We start from the raw sequence: 27077 nt of genomic DNA, 5'->3' as shown, positions 1-27077 counted from the left end.
CCAAGGTGAGTGCTCATACCTCTAACCTCACAGGTATGGCTGCTGTCCTTTGAGCCGTCTATCCTGAGTTTGAATCTCGACTCAACTATAAACTGTCACTCTGGTGTTTCTCAGACAGGTCGAGGCCTCAATGTGAGTTCTGTCCATTGGGAAGATATTGAGTCAGAGGACCCATCTGCCAGCATTGGTTGTTACTGGTCCTTAAAGATCCCGTGGTGTGTTTTGAGTACTGTCGGTGAATTATCGCCGGCACACTGGATAAACTACAAATTCCTGCGTCTTTCAGTCGTATGTCAGACCTGAACAGATGGTTCATGAAGGACTTGGGCGAAAAATGTTCTTGGTGGACCCCACAAAGTGTAAATAATTGGGGCTGTTAAATAAGTAGTGTGTGTGTGTGTGTGTGTGTGTGTGTGTGTGTGTGTGTGTGTGTGTGTGTGTGTGTGTGTGTGTATGTATATATATATATATATATTTTTTAATCCTGATTGTGTCTCTTAAGTAAAGTGTTTTTGATTGATCTTTCAAAACAGGGCATTTATTCTGGGATGTAAACATGTTATGAAAGATGACTTTCTAAATTGTGATGGAAATGTAAAAATGAATCATTGCAATGTTTATATTTTGTTCAAAGTCAGTATATTCACAGTCTATCAATGATACTGTAGAACAAGCAATAATGGAAAATACAGGAAACATTTTAAATGATCACAGTCTTGCGTACAAAACTGAAAAATATATATATATATATATATATATATATATATATATATATATATATATATATATATATATATATATGAATGAGTGCAGAGATGTGTTTCCAACGTGTAAGTAAAAGAGGGATGCTTCCCCAACCCGGAGAAGCCAAACTCACTCTGAGTGCTGATCTCTGTGTGTGAAGTCCGGGTAAGAGAGCGAAGAGCAGAATGAAATGCAACATAGCCGAACCCACGTCCATGGTGAAACCTAGTTCTGCAGTCTAGTCCAAACCAAACAGAAGGGGTCAACACTGAGAAGCAAGCAACTCTTGCGTGTAAGTTATTGCTCTGAATGGACAACTAGGCAAGCTTAGTCTCACTCCTAGTGCGCCGCACCGCCACCAAACAACGGAGCGCGCATTTCAAGGGGCTCTCCCCATGACCGATCCGCTCTGTGGCTCTCTATTGGCCAGGAACGAAGCCCCATTCCCCTCCTTCCCGCAGGCACTGACGCCTCGGGGATGTTACCCTCCCTCTCCACACCATTCCCAGGAGACAGAACTGTCTAAGGGACAGCCCTTGTGAGTTGTAAGAACCATTTGCGTACCTGATTCTTATAAACAAGGTCAATCTTCCCAGTCTTGCCTGATTCGTAAACCTTCATCGAGCTTGGTATACGTAGTATAGTGCCCTGCCAGATTAAAGTGAGGCTGCCAAATCAGACATTCATGATTGCCTTAACCCGATCAGACATGGGTTCAACGGCCTGATCAGGATTTTATCACAGCTGTGTGTTCCCCTTCAGCATAGGCACAGCAAAATGCAGATGTATTTAAATCCAAGTCTGAGATCACGCTGTTCATATTTGCTCTCCGAAGTTCCCGTGCAATAAGTTGTAGGTCCCTTTGCCGTTTCGAGCAAGTTGTTTTTGAGGATTCATATTCAGTTTGAAGCCACCATATCCCCATGTATTACCATCTTCGTGGAGTTTGGGTTCCGGATTGAACCTATACTTGTGAATGAAAGCATCTCGTTGAAGTGTTAAAACCATGCCGCTTGGGTATCCACGTGTCCACCGGAAAATTGCTGTTGAAATATGGACTCATCTGAGAATGGAACGGTCTTTTTAAAACTAAAGATCTGCTTTGAATCTGTTGGACCCTTATCTTTCTAAAGTGAAAGCCCCAGCCTTAATACCGTCGCAACTCTAGTTTTGTTTACTCTCAAACTCTGGCCCCTGACACCTCTTGCTGTCCATTCTGCTGAAAAACTCTTCTTCACTTATTCCCTCTGTACCCTTCAGTATCTCGAACATTTATATCAAATCGGCTTCTAATCACCGCTTTTGTAATTAATAAAGTCCATTCTCCTTCAGTTGTTCCTATTAGCTAAGTCTATGTAAGTTCCATTAATAAAAAATATACACACATACATACACACGAGGTCTGACAATAATGTTCCAGGACTGATGTTTTTCTCGACAGGTGGCAGCACTGGCTTGGGTTTCGTAACTGGACGACGTGCATCACAGGTACATCGCGGTTCTTCCCGTCAGTACTCTGTTAGCCATTGTGTCGATCGGTTGTGATTTGTCGCCGAACTGGAGTTTTGTTAAAATTATAAGTGTTGCAATCATGTTTTGGAAGATTTATGGAACAGAGAATCATCATCACTTTTTTGGTAAAACTAAACAAAAGTAGCACGGACATTTTCGACAAGTTGAAGCTGGTGTACAGGGAAGACGCAATGTCAAGACCATGTGCGTTTAATTTGGCCAAGAGGTTTACGGAAGGGAGAATAGACGTGAATGATGATGCTTGGTCGAGATGCCATTTGATTGCCAAAACGGATGAAAACGTCGAAAGGTTGAGAACGTTGGTCCGACCTGACCGACATCCAAAACTCCAATGACAGGAACTCATTTTGCATAAATAAAAGAGATCCCGAGGGCTGTGACCAATCAGCTAAATGGTGTTTCAAACAACAACTTCCAAATTTGCTTTGATGGATGGCAGCGATGTTTGTAAGTGTGTATAAGCCTCCCAGGGAGATTACTTTGAAGGCAACCGCTAAACATTATTGGTACATTTACATTAAAAATTTATCTTGCTTTAATCCTGGAACTTTATTGTCAGACCTCGTGTATATTCACGCTTTATTAAATATTTTTGTAAGCACTTCATGCAAGACTAGAGCCCAATCTGTACGTCTGTTTTTGTATACAGAGTCGAGGCTCGTGGAAGACCGAGAACACAGAATGGATCAGGGCATAACAGAACAAAAGGAACAGTAGAAACAGTGGGAAACGCCAACAGCAGGGCTGAGGGGGGAAATAGACAGACAGACAAACAAGAAATATGGGTAAGAATGAGGGGGAGGCAAGGATGCATGTGGTGGACAAGATGGATACAGGAGCAAACTCTCAGAAGGGAAAAACTGGAAATTTGGAAGGAGGGGTGGGGAGAGGGGTTAATGGGGATAGAAAAGATCATGGTTTTGAATGGGGGATGATCTGAGATCGTAGTGAAACAGCTATCTTGAAGACATGAAGGGAAGAATGAGATTGAAGAGAATATGGAAGTTGGTTCCCCAGGCAGGAAAAAAAAGAGTAACAAATGCGTGGAAGTGAGCAGTGATTTTGGATTTTGTGAGTTTCACGAGAAGGGGGTTGATGGTGGACCGCGTGCACCCTGCAGAAACCTGAGGGGGGCGGAGGGACGAAGCAAGCAAAGAGTAGAGGTGCAAAACCAGAAAGGAGGTGGAAGAAGACAGAGAGACCACCAACATGTCTGCGATGGCAAAGTGATAGGCCCAGAGACGCAGATTCAAAGCGGGAGATTCCAATGATCTTGAAAATAATCTTTGTGGCGGTGGCGAAATATCAGGCGAACCATGAGTTCTCGACATGTTTCATGAAAAATAAATAAATTGAGCCAAAAAAATGCCAGCACTTGGATTGCTACAATAGATGATCGGTAAAATGTGTGATTCTGTATTACTTTAAGGGGTGTTCATTTTTAATTTTGGAAAGACACTATTTCTGGAAAATGTTTCATCCTCAGTTTAGCTATCTGTGGACTTATTGTTATTTTATTTTATTGTTTAAGACAGTTGTCATCAGATCACTCAAGATTTCCCAGTGCTGGTGGTTCACTCATGCAATCAAGCAAACATAACAGAAACAGAATCCTGTGATCCAATTTTTAAGTTGGTGATTTTTCATAAGCAGACCAGTATTTCTCTCTCATTTGCAAATATGGGAGAATTTACGAACTATATGTGCCCCCATTCCCCTATTCTCTGTACATGCCCTTTCCTTCGTCATTCCAATCCCTCCTAAACATATTTCCCTTCTCTCTCTCATATCCCCTACCTTGATTTTTCTCTCCTATCACATCCCCCCCCCCCCCAAGTTTAGAGATTGGTCCAAAAACGATATATAAGCATGATATTTCAAAAAGTTGTGGACGGATTCAGATGAAACTTGGTGGATGAGCTGGGTAGGTGACAAGAGCAAACCGATTAGATTTTGGTTCAGGTCTGGATCCAGATCCGGCCTATCAGTGGACTACGAAACTTAAAGTGTTCAGCCTGGCAGAGGTATGCATTCTATCGAGTACCGTTCTCGTTTTCAATTTGTTTTCTTCCTCTCCGTCCCTCCGTTCTCCTCTCCCACATAATAAAACGATGGCCCTTCACATGCTGTTACAATAAAGACAAACAAGGTTGTCATTGGTGATGGCAAAGGGTGGTAATGCTATTGCAACAAGGACTAATGTGTCCAAGAGCAGCGTCCTAAAGGTTTTGTCGGCTAAAATAAAAAAACAACAACAACAACTTCCGATATTTCGTCACGTGCCTTGATTAAGCCAATAGCAAGACCCGTCATAATGTATTTACGTATTTACGATATATAGTGTATTTACGAAATAATGCATTTACGAAATTACAATACGATAAATGGAATAATCTTTAAATAGTAACGTGAACTTTTCTAAACTTTAAAGCAAATGTCCGAATATATTTAAAAGTTCATGATAGACGCTCTCAAAAGGCACCGTCAATGCGCTTAGTATTTAAGGAGATCCGGATCTTGTATATACAAGAGCCGAGTCCTCGAGGTTAAGGTTTTGTCTTCACAAGAAGAAGAAGAAGAAGAAGAAGAAGAACAACAACAACAACAACGCCGAGCTCTCTATGAGCAGCGTTCGCTACGTGAGACGCTGCTAAAAACAGGTCAAAGTATTGCTATCACTTTGAATGGCATGAACATCCGAAATGAAGTTTATTCGCACACAACGATAAGTTATTTGCACAGTTGACACCACAACATTCACAGGTAGGAGTCTAAGGTATTAATTTCTATGCCTGAGACCACTGGAAGCTATCAACATAGGTACATTGGAAAGGATGTTGGAGGTATGCAGAGGTTATTGCAATCTCAAGAATGCATGGATAAATCAAAGAGTTAATGGTGATTGTTTTTATAGTGGCCCATGTCGTAGCATGGCCTGAATTTTGACCTGAAGGCCAGCTTCCTCGATGTGGCCGGACTACCTCCTTCGAAGTATATTCCCACTCTAAAATCACAAATATCTTCAGATATTACAATAGGCTATATTCATGGACAACTTATGGTCACTGGACATGTGCGGTGGTCTTCATCCATCGATATGTACATTTTTTATTTTGGCCTGTCTGTTCATTTACCCTCGAACTACCAAGAAAACCATTTGACCAAGAATGGAGTGCATAGCGCATGGGATCTCCAACAACACTGCATTTGACTGCACCTGCCACGTACCTGCAACATGAACAAGTTCGATTTGGCACAATTCCAAATTTTGGTGCATTTTTCCCGAAAATCGGTCCCGTCATTTTCTGCCATTGTCATGTGCATAATGGTTGTTACAGGAAGTGAATGTGGCAATGTTTTTGAGGTTTTCGAAAATCCCAACAACTACCATGCCACCGAAGAAATGGGCAAGTTTGTCTAGATCAGCAGCCAAAAAAAAAAAAGAAGCCCGGAAGCAGGAAAGCTCACAAGAAAGACAATCATACCTTGAAGCTGACCGTGAATGACATGCAACAACCAGAGCAAGAGAAAACCTCCAAGAAAGACAATCACATCTTGAAGCTTTCCGAGAAAGTGTACCAGCTACCAGTGCAAGAGAAACACCCCCAAGAAAGACAATCACACCTTGAAGCTGACCATGAAGGACATGCAACAGCCAGAGCAATCCATTGGAGTGGAAAAAAGAATTCTGCCTTTAACTACAAGCCCACCAGCAGCTATGAAAAAGATGCCACCATGGATCTTGGCCAAATGAGCAATCCATGTCATCATTGTGGAGCATTAAAGTGGAAGAAAGAAGCTCCAGGAATGTGCTGCAGACAAGGAAAAGTCAAGCTTCCTCCTCTTGTATCGCCTCCTGATCTTCTAAAATCACTCATGTCAGGAGACACTCAAGAATCAAAGAAATTCCTTGAGGAGATTCGCAAGTGCAATAGTTCCTTCCGGATGGCGTATTTTGGGGCGGACAATGTGTGCCAAAATCCTAGGGATTGGATGCCAACCTTCAGAGTTCAAGGCCAAATTTATCACCAACACGGATCCCTTCTCCCCCTTCAAAATGAAAAACCCAAGTTTTTCCTGATTTATTTCATGGGTGATGAAAAATCCCAAGTAAAAAGAAGATGTGAAGTAATCGTGCAAGTGTCCAAAAACTCCATGAATTTCTCCATGAAAACAACATGTACTATACATTTCTCTTTTCAACACTGCTCCAGATGAAATGCCCTTTGACAACTACAAAGCAATCATCAGGCTTGACAAGAAACCTGCTGGTGGACACAAACGACTGTACAATGCTCGAACTTCAAATGAGGTGGCAGTCATCATTCTTGGAGGAGAGGATTTTGAGAAGGGAAAAGACATTGTCTTCCATAAAAGAAGCACCAGTCTTTCAGGAATCTAAGAAACTCGCCAATCTTATCCATCGGGACCATACTCTGTGCAGAGCGTCGGTGCTGCCAAAGCAGTCTCCGAGGCTATTGGACACAATCCTGGACGGGTCGCCACTCCGACACAGTATACCAGCATGCTGGCACTCATTTTGCCAACCTCAGAAGGATGACAGGCAGAGTCAACCCCACCTGGTATTAATTCAACAGAAAGTGGGATTTGAACTCAGGATCCTGCAATCCCAAGCTCACCACCCAAACCATTGAGCCAACACCAGGCATACCAATCTTATGATGCTCTTCAATACCCTTTGATGTCTGGCAGGGAGAAGATGGCTATGCAATTGACCTGAAACAAGTCAATCCAGTCACTGGTGAACCTGGGAATAAAAAAGTTTCAGCAATGGAGTTCTATGCCTACAGGGTAATGGTTCATCCAAATCAGTCTCAACGTATTCACAAATGTCGAAACCTCCTCAATCAATTTCTCACTGATATGTATGCCAAGATTGAAACTGGAAGACTCAATTTTCTCAGGCACAACCAGAAAAAATAAACTCCGAGCTGAACAATACATCCAAGATGCTATGGCCAGTGATCGAAATCCTGAAGATATTGGACAGATGATCATCTTGCCCTCTTTCACTGAAGGTTCAAGATATATGCACGAGTACATCCAAGATGCCATGACTTGCGTTCAAAATTATGGGAGGCCTGATCTCTTCTTAACTTTCATGTGAAGTTCAAATTGGCCTGAAACCCAAAGGGAGCTCATTGATGGGCGGCCTGCTCACTCACGACATGACATAATTTGGAGGGTGTTCCACTTTAGAGTCAAAATGCTTTGGGACCTACTGACCAAAAGACAAATCTTTGGTGCCGTCCATTGCATCCTGTATTCCATAGATCCCAAACTTTTGAAAATTGTCACCAAACACATGATTCACGGACCTTGCGGCAACCTAAACAGATCTTCTGTTTGTATCAAGCATGGCAAATACACCAAGGATTACCCTAAACAACTGCTTCAACAGACTCAATCAGGAGAAAATGCTTCTCCCCTCTATCGACGAAGAAAACCTGGAGATGGAGGCTTCACTGTGAAGAAAACCTTACAAGGCCAAGAGGTGGATCTGGACAACAAGTGGGTTGTTCCCTACAATCCCTCACTCTCCCAAACCTTCAACGCACACATCAAGATTGAATACTGCAACACTATCAAGTCCATCAAATATCTTTGCAAGTATGTCGATGAAGGAAGTGATCAAGCTGTATTCTGTGCACAGAAGGTAAACAACATGGACAACCAACCCCAAGCTTAGAATCCAAATGATGAAATCCAAAACTTCCAATCTGGACAATATATCTCATTGAGTGAGGCAATTTAGAGGATGCTTATTTTTTCCACTCCATCAGCAACATCCAACTGTTACTCATTTGAGTGTTCATCTGGACAATGGACTAAGGGTTTACTTTTCTCCAGACAATATTCAACAACGTGCACAAGAGCCTCCATGAACCACCCTCACTGAGTTTTTCCAGCTCTGTCAAAAAGATTACTTTGCCAAAACTTTGCATTACCATCAGATTCCTAAATATTACATGTGGACTAACAAAAAAAATTGGAAATGAAGAGCTGTTGGGGCAGCTGTTGAAAGCTTCCCTGGAGTCAAGGCTTCATATGCTCTTGGACGAGTGTACACGGTCCACCCAAGCAACTCTGAGTGCTTCCACTTATGACTTCTGTTGCATGTTGTCAAAGGGCCTACTTCATTTCAAGATTTATGGACTGTTGATGGCGAGGTCTGTGCCACCTTTCAAGAAGCTTGCTTGAATAGAGGGTTCTTAGAAGATGACAAACACTGGGAAGATACTCTGGAGGGGAAGCTGCCCTCTCACATTCACCTTCCAGACCGAGAAGCCTTTTCGCAACCATCATTTCTACATGTCATCCTTCAAGCCCTGCACAACTTTGGGATGACCATAAGGAGAGCCTTGCTGAAGATATGCTTTACTATGCAAGAACACAAAATCCAACTCTTCAAATTGAATTCAGCTCTGACATTTTCAACCGAACTCTGATCATCATTGAAGACAAAGTGACTACAATGGTTGGCAAAACCCGAAACCAGTTAGGTCTTCCTATCCCACAATTAAACGATACTCGCTTTATCAATCATGAGATGCTTCGACAAACCAACTGTGACATTGAGCAGTTAGAATAATTTATGAATCAGCAAGAACCCATGCTCACGCCTCATCAGCACCTAGCCCACGACACTATTGTTGAGAAAGTTGGAAACTATTCCGGGGGGATATTTTTCCTTAATGCTCCAGCTGGCACTGTGAAGACTTTTCTAATCAATCGACTGTCCTCATCAATCTCCTCCTGGCAAAGGTTTGGTCACGATGCTCCTAACAGGAGACTTTCGACAAACTCTTCCAGTTGTTCCAAGAGGAACCCGAGCAGATAAAATGAAAGCCTGTCTGAAATCTTCTTCCATTTGGTGCAAAGTCAAAAGTTTTACCCTATCCACCAACATGCGTGTTCACCTCCATCATGACGTTTCAGCTGGAAACTTTGCCGAAAGGCTGCTTGAATTTGGAAATGGAACAGTTCCATCTGATGGAGATGGAAACATACAATTTCAACGAACTATTTCAATATTGTCAAAAGCATTCATGAACTGAAGGTCAAAGTTTATCCTAACCTGGAACACCAGTTCAGGGATCAGAAATGGCTATGTGAAAGAGCCATTTTGGCACCAAGAAATGATTCGGTCAATGCCATCAACACCCAGATCCTACAGCAAATTCCTTCAGAACAAAAATCATACAAAAGCACTGACACTGGTTGATCAAGATCAAGCAGTCCAGTACCCTGTGGAATTCCTCAACTCCTTGGAGCCTCCTGTAATTCCACCTCACAACCTCACCTTAAAAATTGGAGCTCCAAACATTTTTGCTCAGAAACTTAGATCCTCCCAAGCTCTGCAATGGAACTCCACTGGTTTTCAAATCATTGATGCCCAATGTAATGAAGGCTCCCATCATCACTGGATGTGAAAAGTACGTGCAAAAGATGAAGATGTTTTTATCCCAAAGATTCCTTTGATTCCAACGGAAATACCATTCCAATTTAAAAGACTTCAATTCCCCATCCGTCTTTCCTTCACTAAGTCAATTAATAAATTTCAAGGACAATCTTTAAAAGCTGCCGAAATCCATCTCGGAACTCTCTGCTTTTCCCACGGTCAGCTTTACGTTGCCATGTCAAGAGTTGGCACACTAAACGCCTCTTGAGCTACGCTCCCACTGGAAAAAACTGCAAAAAAATTATGTGTTCATTTGTCCAGAAGCTTTAACATGGATCAATTTTGTCAATAAACAATTAATCAAATTCATCATTTTGTCTTAAACTTTATTTTATTTAAACTGGCGGAAATAATGTGAAATTTATCCCAGGCAATGCCGGGGACCTCAGCTCGTAGTCTATATTGGAAAAGTTTTGTAATCTGTCTCAATGTGAAGCGCTTTCTAAGCCTCAAAAGATCCGTTTTAATGCCTGCACACCTGCGTCTTTCATTGGATCTGAATGTTTACCAGATTGTCACAAAAATTATTCTTCGTATTCGAACTGTCTTTAAAGTCTTTCTCAGCCTGTGTAAGTTCCCTTGTGTCGGTGTAATTGGGCATTCACTCCTTTACAGACACGCGGATAAAGAGTGCGGCCATGCTCCGAACCCCCCGCGCATTTTAATTCATTCTGGGAACAAAAGAGTAATCGGTAATCACAGATAGAAACCTTTCTGTGCAGCCAAAAAAAAACAAAGGGTAACCCGAGAACAAAACGGTTCCAAGGATGTATTCATCAGAAGTTTTCAAATCCATAAACGTCTCAAATGCTCACAAAAATTATCAAAGAAACTGTTCATGGTCATGCAGAAGAAACGTTCTCATTCCATTCATGATATTCCCTCCATCCACGATGATCAATGCATTCTCCGAACTGAGAAACATGTTGAGTATGACCAGGAGTAAAGAACTGAAATTTGATCGAAATTCCATCAAAGATTTGGTCAATAATACACCAAGATTGCACATAGTATAGGCTCTGAGGGGGGGGAGGTGGGGGGGGGAGGTGTTTGTGTACATGACTCTTTTAGAGTGTCACCCTATTTTTTTTTTTTTGTTCTATATGCCAAGACATTCAAAAAAAGTTTGGGTAACACCTCCAGATCAAGTACATTTTCTCTGTGGGGTCCATCTTGGATTTGCAGTTGGCTACGAGCAAACCATAATTGAACCAAAATGCCCATATTGGGTTTAGATGGAATAAATTATTAGTAAACATCCACAAATTATTAATTTTGATTTGCTTCAATTACTTATGCATTTCTTAACACATTTTAGCATAATTTATTCTCTTAAAACTTAGTTCACAGTAGAAAATGACCATATTTTATGTAATTATAGTCAAAAATAGCTTTCAACTTGAAAGTAGCTCAAAGTTTGATGGTCTCTGAATGACTTGATATTGTAAGTAGAGCTATAAAATTTCGCCAAAAGTTTCATTATTAAGTTCTCTGGGCAATTCAATTTTCATATTATCACAATGGGGCTATGTGTGATGACCACATAGCCCTATGTGTGATGACCACATATGAGCTCATAGTTTCCATTCCATTCTTCCCCAACTTCTGATAATGTAGAATTTATCATTTTCTTTGTATTCATATGTATCCTAGATATGATTTGACAAGCTAATACATTTAATATGTGCATAATAATAGTTGACCTTGAAAACATAGGCCAAGGTCATGGTATTGGAAACCAAATCCATTCAATTCTTTACCCTTAAAATGTGATGATTTGACATTTAATTCATATTTCTATGTGCTCTAGATCAGGTTTTATTATATTTTACAAATTGCCTAGTTAATATCTGAATACTAATCGTTGATCCTGAAAGCGTAAGTCAAGGTCTTTGAAACCAAATCCATTCAATTCCTTACCCTTAAAAATGTATGATTTGACATTTAATTTATATTAGTATGTGTTGTAGATCAAATTTTATGACATTAGACACTTTGTCTATTTATAGATAGAATTGGGGGATTCCCTCATTTTGGGGATCAGATAGAATTGGGGAATTCCTTCATATGGAGGATTTCCCCATTTTGCTTTGAAATTTAAATATTTTGACCGAGATTTCACAATTATTCATTAAAATATTTCATTTTAAGAGATACAATTATTCTTTGATATATCATTTACAACTTTTGACCATTATATTTACTTAAAATCAAAGGTGATCCATTAAAATCTTACCTTTTGTTTGCAGCATTGTTTTCTCTTCTTTTTCTTGAAAATCCAGTTGCCAAGATGAAGTGACATCATAGTTTACCTCACTTAGGTATCCCCAAAAATGACATCATAGACTTTCATATCCCTGTAATTTACTTTAAAATAGTGTGAGGACTTAGGTATGTATTATACACTAATAGGAAATCACATATGGGGAATCATTTGGTCACCTGATATTTGACCTTGAGTGAAGGATTCAAGGTCAAATAGACCCTCAACAGTGTTCCCTTTGTAAAAAAAAAATGTCCTTATCTTTCTAAAAAAAAATGGTTTGATGGCTCAGTTACATATAATATGTGTTATAAATAAATGGGAAATAACATATGGAATATTTTGGTTACATGGTGGTTGGCCTCGAACAATGGGGTCAAGGTCAAATGGACCCTAACAGCATTGTCATCACAGTATTACCTTTATCGAGGAAAAGACCATATCATTCTAAACATGGTGTGATGGCTAGAAATAAAATATGGAAATCTTTTTGTACTTGACTTTACCCCGGTATGTGGTTGTGCCCCATGTTCCCCCACATATAATTAAGATGAGTGTCTCAATATAGTCCATGAAGGATTGAAGCATATGCACATCACTGTTTTAGACCATTAATTAAAGCTTCAATGTTAAATCATGTCTACTTTTCATTATTTTGGGTCATTTTGAGGAAAATATTGGGATTATGCTAATTAGATCAGCTAAAAAAATACGAAAATGTTACCAATGAATTCCTTGGGGTCAATAACCGATATTTAGTTGAAAAAAAAAATCAACTTTCCATGGCATTTAATTAAGGAGATTTCATCATTTGATGAAATACTGCAAAAGTGGCCATTTGGGGGTAGGGGTGACTTTGGTTTACAATGAGCTCTGTGGTCATCACACATAGCCCCATTGTGAGAATATGAAAATTGAATTGCTCAGAGAACTTAATAATGAAACTTTTGGCCAAATTTTATAGCTCTACTTACAATATTAAGTTATTCAGAGACCATCAAACTTTGAGCTACTTTCAAGTTGAAAGCTATTTTTGACTAAAATTATGTAAAATATGGTCATTTTCTACTGTGAACCAAGTTTTAGGAAAATAAATTATGCTAAAATGTGTTAAGCAATGCATAAGTAATTGAAGTAAATCAAAATTAATAATTTGTGGATGCTTAATAATGATTTATTCCATCTAAACCCAATACAGTCATTTTGGTTCAATAATGGTTTGCTGGTAGCCAACTGTGAATCCAAGATGGACTCGACAGAGAAAACGTACTTGATCTGGAGGTGTTACCCAAACTTTTTTTGAAGGTCTCGGCATATAGAACAAAAAAAATTAGGGTAACGCTCGAAAAGTCATGTACACAAACAACCCCCCCCCCCCCCCCCCAGAGCCAGGAGTAACAGTATTGGTGGGTATTTCAACGACTTTTCTTCGAGATATCTATAACAATTAACAAGAGGGTGAAGTTTAGTTGCACATTCGTCACAGAATGTTTGCACAGAGAAATCATATGTCGGCTCAATTGCAGGTTCAGTCAGCAGAGGTTATCTTCTTATATCTATAATGATAAATGTCAGTGTGTGGCAGTCAGTCAGTCCGTCTCCTCCATAACTCCAAAACCATGAAACCTAGCGGCTCAAAACTTTGCGTGCATACGATGGCAACTCCAACATGGTGCATGAATGAAAACGGGGTGTTTGGGTTAATGTAAACACCCCTTTTAAAGATAATTTAGGGGGTGCTCATCATGAAAAACCAAAATAAGCCTTACGAATATGGTGGCACACCATCTTGGTGAGCTCTCTGTCGGCTTGCTGCAGTCTTAAGCCGGCATTTTTTTTTTGGCCTGCTCAACAATAACATGACTTCAAACAGGCCACAACGGTTTCTTCACGATAAAGATTTATTTTTCATTTTCCTCACTTATATCATCGAATGCGTGGTCATCATACCTACAAATCGCTGGATACATTGCAATGCTTATAAATGCTTGGAAACGCCGGCGTTTATGGCTTTATTTAATTTCTGCACATGCCATCACCTCCAGGATCTCTTAATCTCAGCCGAATTTCAAAATTTAAACTTCTTTATTGACTTCAGCAATAGTTCCGACTGCGGAAAAAAAAAGTGTTCATTTGTCCAATTCGGACATTGCTTGACATTCCGGTGTCTCCGGGTGCATGGTGTTCATCGGTGATCGCTAATTGCTTGCCAAGCCAGCCATTCCTTATCAACAATTTTGTTGGAATGCTTGCTTCTTCAGTGCTGAAGCCACTTGACAAGTGCTCTACAATATTCGCACTGTCACTGAATATATCGATCGGCTTGAACAAAGTTCAGGGCCAACTCACCTGCGTTTGGCCGTGCGGTGAGTCGGGTGGTGGTTCACTCGCTGAAAACGTGCAATTTTATTTTACACAATGTTTCCGCCTTTTTTACAATGTTCTTTCATTCCATGACCTGTCGCTTTGGCATAGATAGAAACCAAAAGAATTAACCATTTAGTTTAAAAAATTTTAATCAACCATTTTGTTGGAGTGCTGACTAAAGGGGAGTGCTTAACATCTCTGGAGTTAGGAAGGCAAAATAAATTAGGTGATTACAATGATTAAAAAATGTTTTCAGTTGTGAGAAAGAAAGGAATCACCACATCATGACAGGATAGCCGAGAGGTATGCATGCCCGCTCCAACTCTAAGTTGTCCAGCCTGCGTTTGAATCCAAACCGAGCTATAAACTGTTATCGCGGTGTTTCACAGGCAGGGTAATTCATCAATGTGTGTGTCATCTCTCAGATGGACGTTAAATGTGATGTCACATCTGCTGGAATTTGCCAGGAAGATGGCGTGGGTTTTAAATGCTCCCACCGTGTTTTATATAGAACCCAGTGGTTAAAAACAAAACTTTGCTGTTTGGGCGCATTTTATCACCCTTCTCTTTCCCTTACATCACCTTCTGTTCTCCTAATGCTGCCTTCCCTTCCCCTCACACTGCCTTCCCTCCCCCTCCCCTCATGTTTACCTCCTCCCAAACCCCCTCCCCCTCTGCACTTCTCTCTGCCCCTCTCCTCTCCCCCATCTTCGCTCCCACCCCTCACCCTCCCGGCGTGTAACACAATGTTTGATGAGGTGTCGCTCTCCCCCCCTTTCCTTACTCCCCCCCTTCTCTCACTCTCCCGCCCCCCTCTTCCTAGCTCCCCGTTCCTCACCCCCTCCTAGCTACCCCATCACTCCTGCACCTGCACCCCCTCTCCTTGCCCCCCCTCTCTCTCCCTCCCTGTTTCTCTCCCCACCTTAATGTTGTCATCAGTGAAGTGACTGATTGTGTCTGCTAGTAGTAATATATGTAGTCTTATGGCAGTGGCAGTAACCTCTCCAACATTCCAAGTAATCGTTCAGCCTCACTCCAGTAACTCTCTAATCCCTTTCTCAGTATGTCTCCATCTGCAGCCAGACGTCTGCATGCTATGGCCTCTTCATGATGATTTGATTTTGACCTGTGGTTCTAACCTTTGATCCGCAGACCCCTTGCGGTATATGAGGTTATTGCAGTGGGGGTCTACGGGCATAAAGGTAGCATGAACTTATCCGCACCACCAATTCACCTCACGCGCTGTCACGGACTCACTCATCCTGCTTGTGTCGTAATTTTGTCATGATAATCGTTGTATGTCACTATCATTATGCTCTCGTATCACTATGATGGTTGAGCATGGTGGTCCACAAAGTAGTCATTCAGCCTCACTCCAGTCACTCTCTAATCCGTGTAATCCCTTCCACAGAATGTCTCCATCTGCAGCGAGACTTCTGCATTTTCAGTCCTTCTTATGATGGTTTCATCGAGACCAGTCATTCCAACCTGTGGTCCGCAGACACTTAAGGGTCTATGAGATTGGTATCACGGCTGGGATCTGTCGGCAAAAAACTGACATTGACGAATTTGAAAATGGTGGCTCGGAGTTCATACACGTTTCATGCTGTGCATTGTACCTGTAACTGAGATTGAGAGTTGGGACTCGGGAACATCACGGTGGTACGTACTACCGGAACGTTATCCCTTGACCGAGCTGCAGGACGTCACGGTGGAGGAGTGGGAGCTGTCTGGGTCCTGTGCGCATGTTGGTGTTGTTGTTTTTATATTCGTGTTGAGGCTCGTGGAGGAGCTCGAGTAGTCCTTCAGCTAAGTTTTGCAAATCAGAGCCCGGACCGACCCTCTTGATGGTATGCTGTGTGTACGAGGAGCGTGGCTAACATGTCCCACGTGTAACTAGGCTACGTCACATAGGGGAGGGTGGCCAGTGGCCACCATCTTATATTGCACAGTGTGAGCATGGCGCTAGTTGAACACGTGGCATCAGAGTGCAATCAGGTACTTGAGCGAAGCATCATGGCAAGAAATATGCAAGAAGGCTTTGGCTGCGCCATCAAGAACTGTTTAAACCATTCAGTGGACAGTGTGTCGGATTCACTCGATATCATAAAAACCACAAAGACCAATAATGGATCCAGAAAGAGGAAAATGCAGCAGCAGTGGCCAAACAGCCTCCAAGGGACAAGGAAGCACCTCTGCTAAGTCCCGTCACTGAACTGGAACTGCCGATTCAGTTTGCAACTGTGGGGCTGAGGAGGGAGGGTCGATGGCACATTCGTCGGCAGTCCAATCTGCACTTATCCTGCATTTCAAGGGGGGATTTCCTTTGGGCCTGACAGCGGGTCCAAGTGCGGCGTTGTCTCCAAGAGTCAACTGAGGTTCTCACACGGAGGAGGTGGAACTCACAAGGGGGGATTCCCGAGGAATGACATCGGAGAGATGGATCACTCAAGTGCTGAATCTACTGAGTGTGATGGTGATCAGCCTGCTACCAATTGTGGCAACAAGTAGTATAAGCCTGAAGAATAAGAGGACGAGATGAAGAAGATGTCACTGGGAAAGTACAATGCTGGGGCCAAATGCATGAGCAGTTATAAACAGTGTATTGGGTGTTGTATGTGGGCAATGTTTGGTTGATGGCAACTGTGGGGACGTCTTTCTTGCTGTAAATGCTTGAAGGTGACTTGTTTGAAAGCTTTGGTGTTAAAACTGAGAAAAGAGCATGGGAGGAGGGGTGTGTCAGGATTTGGTAGCATGAGAAGTGCAGAGGGTATCGGTGGTGATAGGAGTGCGCAGTGCACTCCTGGTGTTGGAGGGTGGACGACAGACTGTGTGTGATGGATGAGGTTGCCAGTCGCGGTGTGGTATGGGTGAGAGTGTGGATGACGATTGGGTGGCGGGCTGTGTAAGTGAGAATACTTCGGTAGAGGGGTTTTCCAACAGGGGTGGTGGTGGTGTTGGTGTTGTGGTTGGTGTAATTGGGAGTGCTGCGGGTGTAAGAAGTGATGGGAGTGAGGATTGTAGCGTGAATGATGGTGGTGGTGGTGATGATGCATACATGTGTGTGTGCGATGGTGGATTTCAGGTCGAGGGGTGATGGAGGTTGACCAGGGAGATTGTGTTTTGGGGATGAGGCATGGACTATGTGAACTCCCCCATTTTGTCACAAAGATAGGAAAAAGTTTTGTTCTGTTTTAGGGGGATGAGGGTGGGGGATATTGATGAAATGTTTGTTGCGTGACGTTTTGTCGGAGTGTAGGCTGGAATAATTGGTAGTTGTGCATGCAGGAATGATGGGGGGAGGGTCTGTTCAGAACCTTTGAAGAAGAGGTACTGGATGAGGTTTGGGGGAATCATTTGAAGTGTGAAGTTTATTTTTTTTTTTCAGCGATTCTACCAAGGGTCCACATCAATTATTTGGATAATGGGGTTGGGAGTAGACCCTATGCCTGGTGCTGGCTTAATGGTTAAGGTAGTGGGCTTAGGATCCTCGGATCCTGAGTTCAAATTCTGCTTGGCTGTTGAATTAATACCAGGTGGGGTTGACTTTTCCTGTCATTCTTCCGAGGTCGGCATAATGAGTCAGAAAAGCCTAGATACTCTGATTGACTGGCAAAAGATTGGCAGATGCAGTTTGACATCACTAAATGTCGTGGCCACAGTTTGGGAGTAAAGAAAACTAGAGTTGGGATGGCATTAAGGCAAGGGCTTTCACTCACAAAGTAGTTAATGCAAGGAATGGTCTCCTGGAGCAGTGGTGGCAGCTGAAACAATGGAAGGATTTAAACTGGAGTTGGATCGCTACATAAAAGTATTGAGAATAGAGTGGGACATGGATAATGGCAGAATTGCATGGACAGCCTCCTCCTGCGTTGGACTTCCTTGTATAATCTCTCCGCACTCCCAAATGATGTCGCACGCTCTGATGCACCATGCATGAGAAGCAACCATTCGTGGAAGGCCATGGTTTGTCCTGCTTGTGTCGTAAATTTGTCACTGTGATGGTCATGTCCCACTATGTCAGAAGCCTGGAAGTTTAATCTCCTCTCACAGAACCAGCAGATAAGCTCATCTGGGCCAACACCAGGGAAAGCAGAGGAGCAGAGCTTTTGAGGACATCTTTGTGTGTATGATACACAGTGGTCATTGACTGTAATGGACTCATCTACCTGTTGGCTTGCGATGCGTGCCATTGGTGAAGTGGTGACAATGCCGAGAGTGTGCATTAGGTCAAAGCACGATCCCTACACCACTTGAAACAACTTGTAGCACTGGTGTTTGGTGTTGTAAGCCTCGCAGTGATGGAAGAATGGCAGTCTTCTTATTTTTCTTCTTGCATATGGCAGCTTGGCTGCCGGGTAGCTATCATTTTGTTAGGGCGCGGCTGATGTGCCCCTATACCAGTACACTGGTACTCATTTTGCTGACCTCAGAAGGATGACAGGCTGACTCAACTACACCTGGTGTTAATTCAGTGGCGGACAGGGCTCAAACTCAGGACCCTAAGATCCCAAGCCAGCCACCCTAACCGCTAAGCCAACACCAGGCCGAGAATGACAGTATCAAGCACAGATATGCGACTGGCAGGTTATCCCTAATCAGCGGTCGAAAATTGAAAAAAGTTCACATATATATTGAAATTGGCAATTGACCCTACCCCGCGTGGTCGACCTGTTGGCGATCTTCGGTCCGATAAGGGACCTGTGACCTTTTGGATTTATCTGAAAGGTACGACCTAAATTCCGGGTGTTTGGTGGAGCCGACTCTACTGCTCCCCCGAGCGGTCGTGCTCGCCACCGAGACCCGGCTCCTCAACGGTACAACTGATAGTCTGCAAAGGAGCTTGCAGCCACCATGTTTGAAGATTTTGGATGGCTTGCTTCTTTTCTGGATGATGGTTTGCTTTGGATGGTTTGCTATAGGCGACGTAAGCTGGCTGGTGTAAGCGACGGGTGGTATTTGCTCGAAATTCAATAAGGCCGTTAATTATCTTCAAAAGGGGATGTTTTAATTAACCCAAACACCCAATTTTCACTCTTGCACTTTCAGGCTGCAAGGTTTTATGGTTTTGGAATTATGGAGGAGACATACTGACACACTGACACACTGACCTGCTTGATATTTATTAGTACAGATTTGTGGGAACTTTCTCTCCATGTTCTGAATTCAAAATGTGATCAACTTTCCCGACTGTTTCGAGAAGACAGCTGATCATCTGCTGAAAGCTTACACCCCGATGGGATACTCCCAATCGGACCAGTCCACGGCGCTCACATTTCGTCGGCACAGCGTATTAAGTGAAATTTCAACACCTTCAATGTGGTTTTATGCCATATCCTGTCGATTGGACAACGTAATTACATTGAAAACCCACCAAAATGGCCAATTTCTGGACTTGACATTGAACTTGACCCCTGATCTTGACTTCTAAGGGGAATGAAAAGTATTCCACCATTGAGGCCATCATCACAACTATGGGTTTTGATTAAAAAATTATTTTGATATCCCATCTGGTTCATAAAATTTTATACTTTCTGTATTTCCATAGATTTTTGTCACTGTCGTCACTGTATCGGTTGCTGTAGCAACCTCAAAAAAGACACAAGGCCTTTTTTTGTTTTTGTATACCATGTCGAGGCTCGTATGAGAGCTAACACACAACTCACAGCAAGGAGGCATGAGACAAGAGGGGCGGGAGTGGAAGGGACAAAACAGTGGGGAACAGACACATTAGGTGAACTGTGGAAGGGAGAGGGATGGGGATGGGACGGGGAACATGGCGAAGAGAAGATGGACATTTCAGGGACTTTCAGGAAGGAAAGCAGGGGAAAATGAAGGAAGTGGGCTTGGGTGGATTATCGGGGGTAGAAAAGATCGAGGATTTGGATGGGGGAAGATAAGAGGTGGTGGTGAACAGCTGTTTTGAAAGCCTGGAGGGAAGAATGGGAAAGAATAGAGTGAGGAAGTTTATTCCAAAGGCGGGAAAAAAGAGGAATGAAAGAGTGAAGATGAGCAGTGATTCGTGATTTTGGTAGTTTTACCAGAAGGGGGTTGTTGGCGGACCTTGAGCGCCCTGTGGAAATATGGTTGGGACAAATCGCAGGGAGAGCAGGGGAGGGGGCGAGGCTGGAGAGGAGACGGTAGAAGACAGAAAGACCACCGACCAACCTGCGGTGATTGAGTGAGAGGCCCAAAGACTCAGCTTCATTGCGGGAGATGCCAATGATCCGAAATGCCTTGGTTTCCACAGCGTGAAGCTGAGAAAGGTGGGAGGCAGGAGCACCAGCCCAGAGGGAGGGGAGAGCAGTATTCCATCATTCTGCGGACGAAAGCTTTGTAAGTGGTCAGGAGCTCAGGTGGGTCGATGAAGGACTTTGCACGACGGAGGATTCCCAGTCGGCGACTGGCTTTGGAGGCGAGGTGGGAAATGTGACTTTCCCAGGAAAGGTCATGGCAGATAGTAAGACCCAGAAGCTTGAAACAAAGGACTTCTTCCAGAGGATTGTTGAGAAAGTGGATGGGGGGGGTTTTCTAAACGGTCCTCTCGGAGAGACATCGTGAGAGTGTGAGATTTGTCCCACAGACCCCTTGTCCCACAGTACCCTTGTCCCACAGTACCCTTGCCCCACAGACCCCTTGTCCCACAGACCCCTTGTCCCACAGACCCCTTGTCCCACAGAACCCTTGTCCCACAGACCCCTTGTCCCACAGACCCCTTGTCCCACAGTACCCTTGTCCCACAGAACCCTTGTCCCACAGTACCCTTGTCCCACAGTACCCTTGTCCCACAGTACCCTTGTCCCACAGAACCCTTGTCCCACAGAACCCTTGTCCCACAGACCCCTTGTCCCACAGACCCCTTGTCCCACAGAACCCTTGTCCCACAGTACCCTTGTCCCACAGTACCCTTGTCCCACAGTACCCTTGTCCCACAGACCCCTTGTCCCACAGACCCCTTGTCCCACAGAACCCTTGTCCCACAGAACCCTTGTCCCACAGAACCCTTGTCCCACAGAACCCTTGTCCCACAGACCCCTTGTCCCACAGTACCCTTGTCCCACAGACCCCTTGTCCCACAGAACCCTTGTCCCACAGAACCCTTGTCCCACAGAACCCTTGTCCCACAGAACCCTTGTCCCACAGAACCCTTGTCCCACAGAACCCTTGTCCCACAGAACCCTTGTCCCACAGAACCCTTGTCCCACAGAACCCTTGTCCCACAGAACCCTTGTCCCACAGAACCCTTGTCCCACAGAACCCTTGTCCCACAGACCCCTTGTCCCACAGAACCCTTGTCCCACAGTACCCTTGTCCCACCGACCCCTTGTCCCACAGAACCCTTGTCCCTCAGACTGATGTTTATTTCTTGGTGGTCAGTTCGAACATCTTGGGAAGGATTATTTGTCTGAAGTTGTTCAATTTGTACACACATTATTGATCAGTGAAAGGCTGTTGTTTAATGTTTTTTTTTTGTTAATCTTGGTAAAATCGAATTTCCAATCTATCTTAGTCGTAGTACTCGACTGTCCTCTTAATATTGGAAATGAATACAATGGTTTTCGTTTTTCCACAGATTTTATAATTATAGGGGACAATGTCTTCGGTATTAAATCGTTGAGGATTTCCATTGTATCCTTCGTAGGATGGAAAGGTGTATTTGGGCCTTTCAGTGCGAACCTGGTGAAATGAGGCGAACTGTCGTGGGGGTGGGGGTGGGGGAGGAGTCAAATTTCCTTAAAGTTTGCTTACGTAATAAGTAGATGTTCTTCCCCATCTCGCTCCGCCCTTTTTCTCACATGGGCGTGACGTAGGCGGAGAGAAAAACCGCGGCCGGAAGTGTTGAGTATGGACCGGCAGAAATTATCGCAGTGAGAGGTTGGGAGGGAAGTACGTCCTTCAGGATCAGTCATAGAGTGAGCTGAAGAATAGTGTTTGTTGTTTTTGGTCTTGGTGAAAGACCCGATGGTGCGAAGGTTGTAATAGAAATCACGTGACGACGTTTTGTGATATGTCTGACGGCGTCACGACTGCAGAACTTGAAGCCGTGGTTATGAATGACCGTGTAGTTCGCCGTTAGTACAGTACAGTACAGTATTTGAAAGGAACGGATGTCGTGTTGCAATGTTCATGGAGAATAAGCGGTGAACGCGAGTCACGGTGAGTCGTCGCGTCCCGGGCCATGGCAGGAAGACGTCAGGGAGCTCGTTTCGAGGCGGACATCGAGCGATGTCGGACTGAGAGTCAGTGGGAGAAAATTATCGACATCGTGAAACAGTTCAATAAACTCGTCGGTGGCGGTACGAAGCACCCAGATCGTCCACCTTTGTTTGTAACCTGAAAACAAAATCCTTTAAATGTGTCATGGTTCGCTGTCTCATCGTGGACTTGTGCCTTACTCTGCTCTGGATCACTTCCCTGAGTTTTATTTGTCCTCCACCCCTCCCCACCACACCCCTCCCTTCCCTCCCCACCACACCACACCCCTCCCCACCACACCACACCCCTCCCTTCCCTCCCCACCCCACCCCTCCCCACCACACCACTCCCTCCCCACCACACCACTCCCTCCCCACCACACCACTCCCCTCCCCACCACTCCTCCCCACCACACCAAACCCCTCCCCACCACACCAAACCCTCCCCTCCCCACCACACCAAACCCCTCCCCACCACACCAAACCCCTCCCCACCACACCAAACCCCTCCCCACCACACCAAACCCCTCCCCACCACACCAAACCCCTCCCCACCCCACCAAACCCCTCCCCTCCCCACCACACCAAACCCCTCCCCACCCCACCAAACCCCTCCCCTCCCCACCCCACTCCTCCCCTCCCCACCCCACTCCTCCCCTCCCCACCCCACCCCACCCCACCCTCCCCAACTCCACCTCCACTTCATTGTTCCTTCCTCTTTTTCTGCTCCCAGCCTCCCACCCATCCCTCTCAATCTCTCTGCCCCCTCCATCCCTGCCGATCTCTGCCCCCATCCCTCCCGATCTCTGCCCCCAATCCCTCCCGATCTCTGCCCCCAATCCCTCCCGATCTCTGCCCCCAATCCCTCCCAATCTCTGCCCCCAATCCCTCCCGATCTCTGCCCCCAATCCCTCCCGATCTCTGCCCCCAATCCCTCCCGATCTCTGCCCCCAATCCCTCCCGATCTCTGCCCCCAATCCCTCCCGATCTCTGCCCCCAATCCCTCCCGATCTCTCTGCCCCCATCCCTCCCGATCTCTCTGCCCCCCATCCCTCCCGATCTCTCTGCCCCCCATCCCTCCCGATCTCTCTGCCCCTCCATCCCTCCCGATCTATCCTCCCGACCACTCCGAACTCTCACTTCCTCCCCCCCCCCCACTTTTCTCCTCTCTACCCCAATGCATACCGCACCTTTTATATGTTTCTCAGAATGGTCACGTGATGGATACCTTTCGTTTGTATTTTTGCAAAAATATATCTGGAACATTTTATTTTCATTGACATTTTGCAAGATGTAATTCTGTATAATGTATTAATTCTTCTCGTTTTCAAAAACTGATATCCATGATCCTTCCTTCCATGTCACTCCTGTTCATTAATTTTCTGCAAGTTTAAGTTTTTCTCACTTCACTGTATTTCCATGCAGTCCCCCACCCCCTCCCCTTCCCCCTCCCCCTCCAAACATTCCTTCTCTCGACTAACTTGAATCGCTCACGCTTTTTCATGGAAATGAAACCAGTCCGTGCAATAGACTTTTCAAATCGTATTTTGCATTCTGAGCCATCAAACGAGGAAAGATATCTTATTATCCCCATGCTTTGAAAACAAAATGGGGGATATTGCAGTCTGGTCCATCTGTCTGTCCCCCTCCTTAACAGTTCTGCAGAAATTCACCAAACTTGGAAATTATGATCACCACATGATAATTATTGATCAGGTCAGGCCAGATTAGATCTGTGACTTGCTACATGTACCGTGTAAACCTGCACTAACCTGTTTCATTGTTGGGTTGTCGGCAACAGAACCGTCTCCCCCACCAGGTTTCCTGGTGAGGAGGGTGTGTGGATATGCACACCCAGCAGGATTAAAAAGGAAACCTCTCAAAGGGTGGAGAAGCTTCTTGTGAGCCAACGATCATCCATTTCTCGTGCCCAGCTGTGTCTGCGGATGTCCTCTTGCAGTTGGGTTACTTTGTTTTTTGAGGAGGTTCGTGGCAGGATTAGATTTGCACTCTGATCACCGTAAAACGCTTCATTCCGCAAAATCCACAAACACAACGAAAACTGAAAACTGAAAACCCACTCCGTGGGAGTACCTCCTGTGCTGCTGCCCTTCGCAGGGCAGCTCACCAGATAACAATAATGGGGCAAAGCCTTCGGGACCCCATTCCTTAATTTGTAGAAAAGCACAGGGTAACCTTCCTGGGTCAGATTGTGGTAGTGTGTGGCGGAGTGGTGCTGAGGTGTCATCCACCAGACCGCGGTCTCCTTGGGTTCACCTGCGACGGTCCCTTGGGGTGGGTGCCTGGAATGTCCTATCCCTAAGAGTGGTTGATCACCTGTCTCTGTTATCATCTGAGCTCAAGCGTTTGGACCGGTATTTTGAGATCTGAAGACCGGATAGTGGTGATGACACCTACTATTGGTCTGGTCGCTCTGATGGTTTCCATGCCCAAGGAGTTGCTGTTACTGCATACAATAAGCTGACTCCAATGATAATTGAGGTAACACCGGTCAACGAGCGTATTATGAGACTAAGGATTCGTCACTGCTTGGGTGTCATTTCCCTGGTCTTTGCATATGCTCCGACTGAGGCGAGTGATCTCACCGTGAAAGACACATTCTACGCCACACTCGAGTCTGTGGTTGATCAGTGCCCCAGATGAGATACACTTCTAGTCTTGGAGGATTTCAATACATCGACTGGAGCTGATAGGGATGGTTATGAGACGTGTGTTGGTTCCCATGGGTCTGGAGCTGTGGACCAGAATAGCACTAAGTTCCCTGATTTTGCAAGTAGTCGTGGACTTAGGGTGGTCGGTTCATGGTTTCAGCGCCCACAAGCTCATCGCTGGACTTGGTATTCCAACGCTGACGGTGTGGCAAAGGAGATTGACCATATCCTCATTGATGGTCGCTGGAGGATGATCCAGAACTGCAGGGTCTGCCGGAGTGCTCAATACTGACCACAGGTTTGTAGCAACTCTGAAGTTGCAGCTTAAATCTGGGAGAATGGTACCATCCTAGCCGATGCTTGATGTTTGCAAGCTCAACGACGAGAGCATAGTTGAGTTTGCGAACAGGCTGATTGAGGGTTTTGGGAGTCTGCCTACTTTGAGGAATCCTGAAGAGTTGTGGAGTGCCTTCAAGATCATCATCCTTGATGTTGTCGGTGGATGCCTTGGAACTCACCGGAGGGTGAAGAAGAATTCTGTCTCAAGGGACACTGCATACCATTGACCAGAGTCACAGGGCCAGGCTTAATGGCAAAGCTGATCTGTTCAGGCAGTTGAGGCATAAAACTGTACATGCGCTGAGGGAGGACAAGGAGGCTGATGTGTGAGGAATCTGGGAGGGGGTAGAGCATCACCTGTGGTCAAGTGATTCTTGTCCTGCTTACAGGGGAATTCGTGCATTACGTTCCTCCAAGCCCATCCCTCGGTGTACTGCAGTTAGAGCGGAGGGTGATGGGCTCTTGACAGAGGAGTCCGAAGTGAAGGCCCGCTGGGCCGGTTACTTTGAGCGGCTGTACCAGGCTGACCCACCAGCTGTTGAGTTGGATGTCAGGGGTGTTCGTATCCCTATTGCTGACCCTCCATTCAACTTTGATCCACCTTACGTTTGTGGAAACAGGCTGCGGTGACCTGGTTGAAATTGGGGTAAAGCTCCTGGGATCTGTGGCATCCATGTTGAACTTCTCAAGGCTGGTGGAAATGCTGCATTCATGTGGTTACATGCAGTTTTGTGCTCTGCCTGGAACATAGGCATCATCCCAACTGACTGGAAGAGGGGCCTTGTTGTCTCTCTCTGGAAAGGGAAGGGTGATCGCCAGGACTGCAACAACGACTGAGGGGTGACGCTGCTCTCAGTGCCGGGCAAGGTCTTTGCTCGGATAATTCTTGATTGTGTTCGCCCCCACATGCTTGAGCACCAGCGTCCAGAGCAGTCAGGCTTTACACCAAAGAGGTCAACGATTGACCGTATCCTTGATCTTCGGGCCCTCACCGAATGCAGACGAGAGTTTCGGCAGGGGCTGCTTGCAGTCTATGTTGATCTCTGTAAAGCGTTCGATTCAGTGAATCGGGATGCCTTTTGGAGGATTCTTGGTCTTCGTGGGGTGCCACCAAAACTGATCAATCTAATGTCTGAACTCTTCTCTTGCTGAGAGTGCTGTGAGATGTCGTGATACCATCTCAAACTTATTTCCAGTTGTTGCTGGAGTTCGTCAGGGATGTGTGCTGGCCCCCACACTTTTCAGCACTTGTACGAACTGCAGTCTGGTGAGGATGTCTGAGAGATCAAGCTGCGCTGCATCATTTGGGAATGTCAAGGTCTCTGTGGATGGATTCGGCCAAAACTTGGTGGATGAGTTGGTTAGGTGACAAGAACAAGCTGATTAAATTTTCGTGCAGTTCCGAATCTGGATCCGGCCTATCGGTGGGATACAGGAGGTAAACTAATCAGCCTGGTGGATGTATGCGTTCTACCGAGTGC

At 44.8% G+C, this 27077-nt stretch overlaps 2 protein-coding genes across 3 annotated transcripts in view; one reads left to right on the top strand and one right to left on the bottom strand.

The window, feature by feature from the left end:
- Window positions 1-1160, bottom strand: part of LOC147029064 (SPARC-related modular calcium-binding protein 1-like) — a 205339-nt gene extending 204179 nt beyond the window's left edge. Inside the window, exon 1 of the mRNA XM_085879991.1 lies at window positions 878-1160. Within this exon, the coding sequence (XP_085736117.1) occupies window positions 878-961 (84 nt within the window). The 5' untranslated portion in view covers window positions 962-1160. The remainder of the gene's footprint in view (window positions 1-877) is intronic.
- A 21053-nt stretch (window positions 1161-22213) lies between these two features.
- The window catches only part of LOC147029063 (tetratricopeptide repeat protein 7B-like), a 251547-nt gene continuing 246683 nt past the window's right edge, over window positions 22214-27077 (top strand). For both annotated transcript variants that reach the window (XM_085879989.1, XM_085879990.1), the window contains exon 1: window positions 22214-22687. In XM_085879989.1, the coding sequence (XP_085736115.1) occupies window positions 22570-22687 (118 nt within the window). In that variant the 5' untranslated portion in view covers window positions 22214-22569. The remainder of the gene's footprint in view (window positions 22688-27077) is intronic.

Source organism: Eptatretus burgeri, chromosome 4 (genome assembly GCF_056783735.1).
Source record: "Eptatretus burgeri isolate ZD-2024b chromosome 4, Ebu_testis_v1, whole genome shotgun sequence".
Taxonomy (NCBI): Eukaryota; Metazoa; Chordata; class Myxini; order Myxiniformes; family Myxinidae; genus Eptatretus; species Eptatretus burgeri.
Note: the sequence above shows the minus strand (reverse complement) of the source record. Positions and strands in the feature narration are given on the sequence as shown.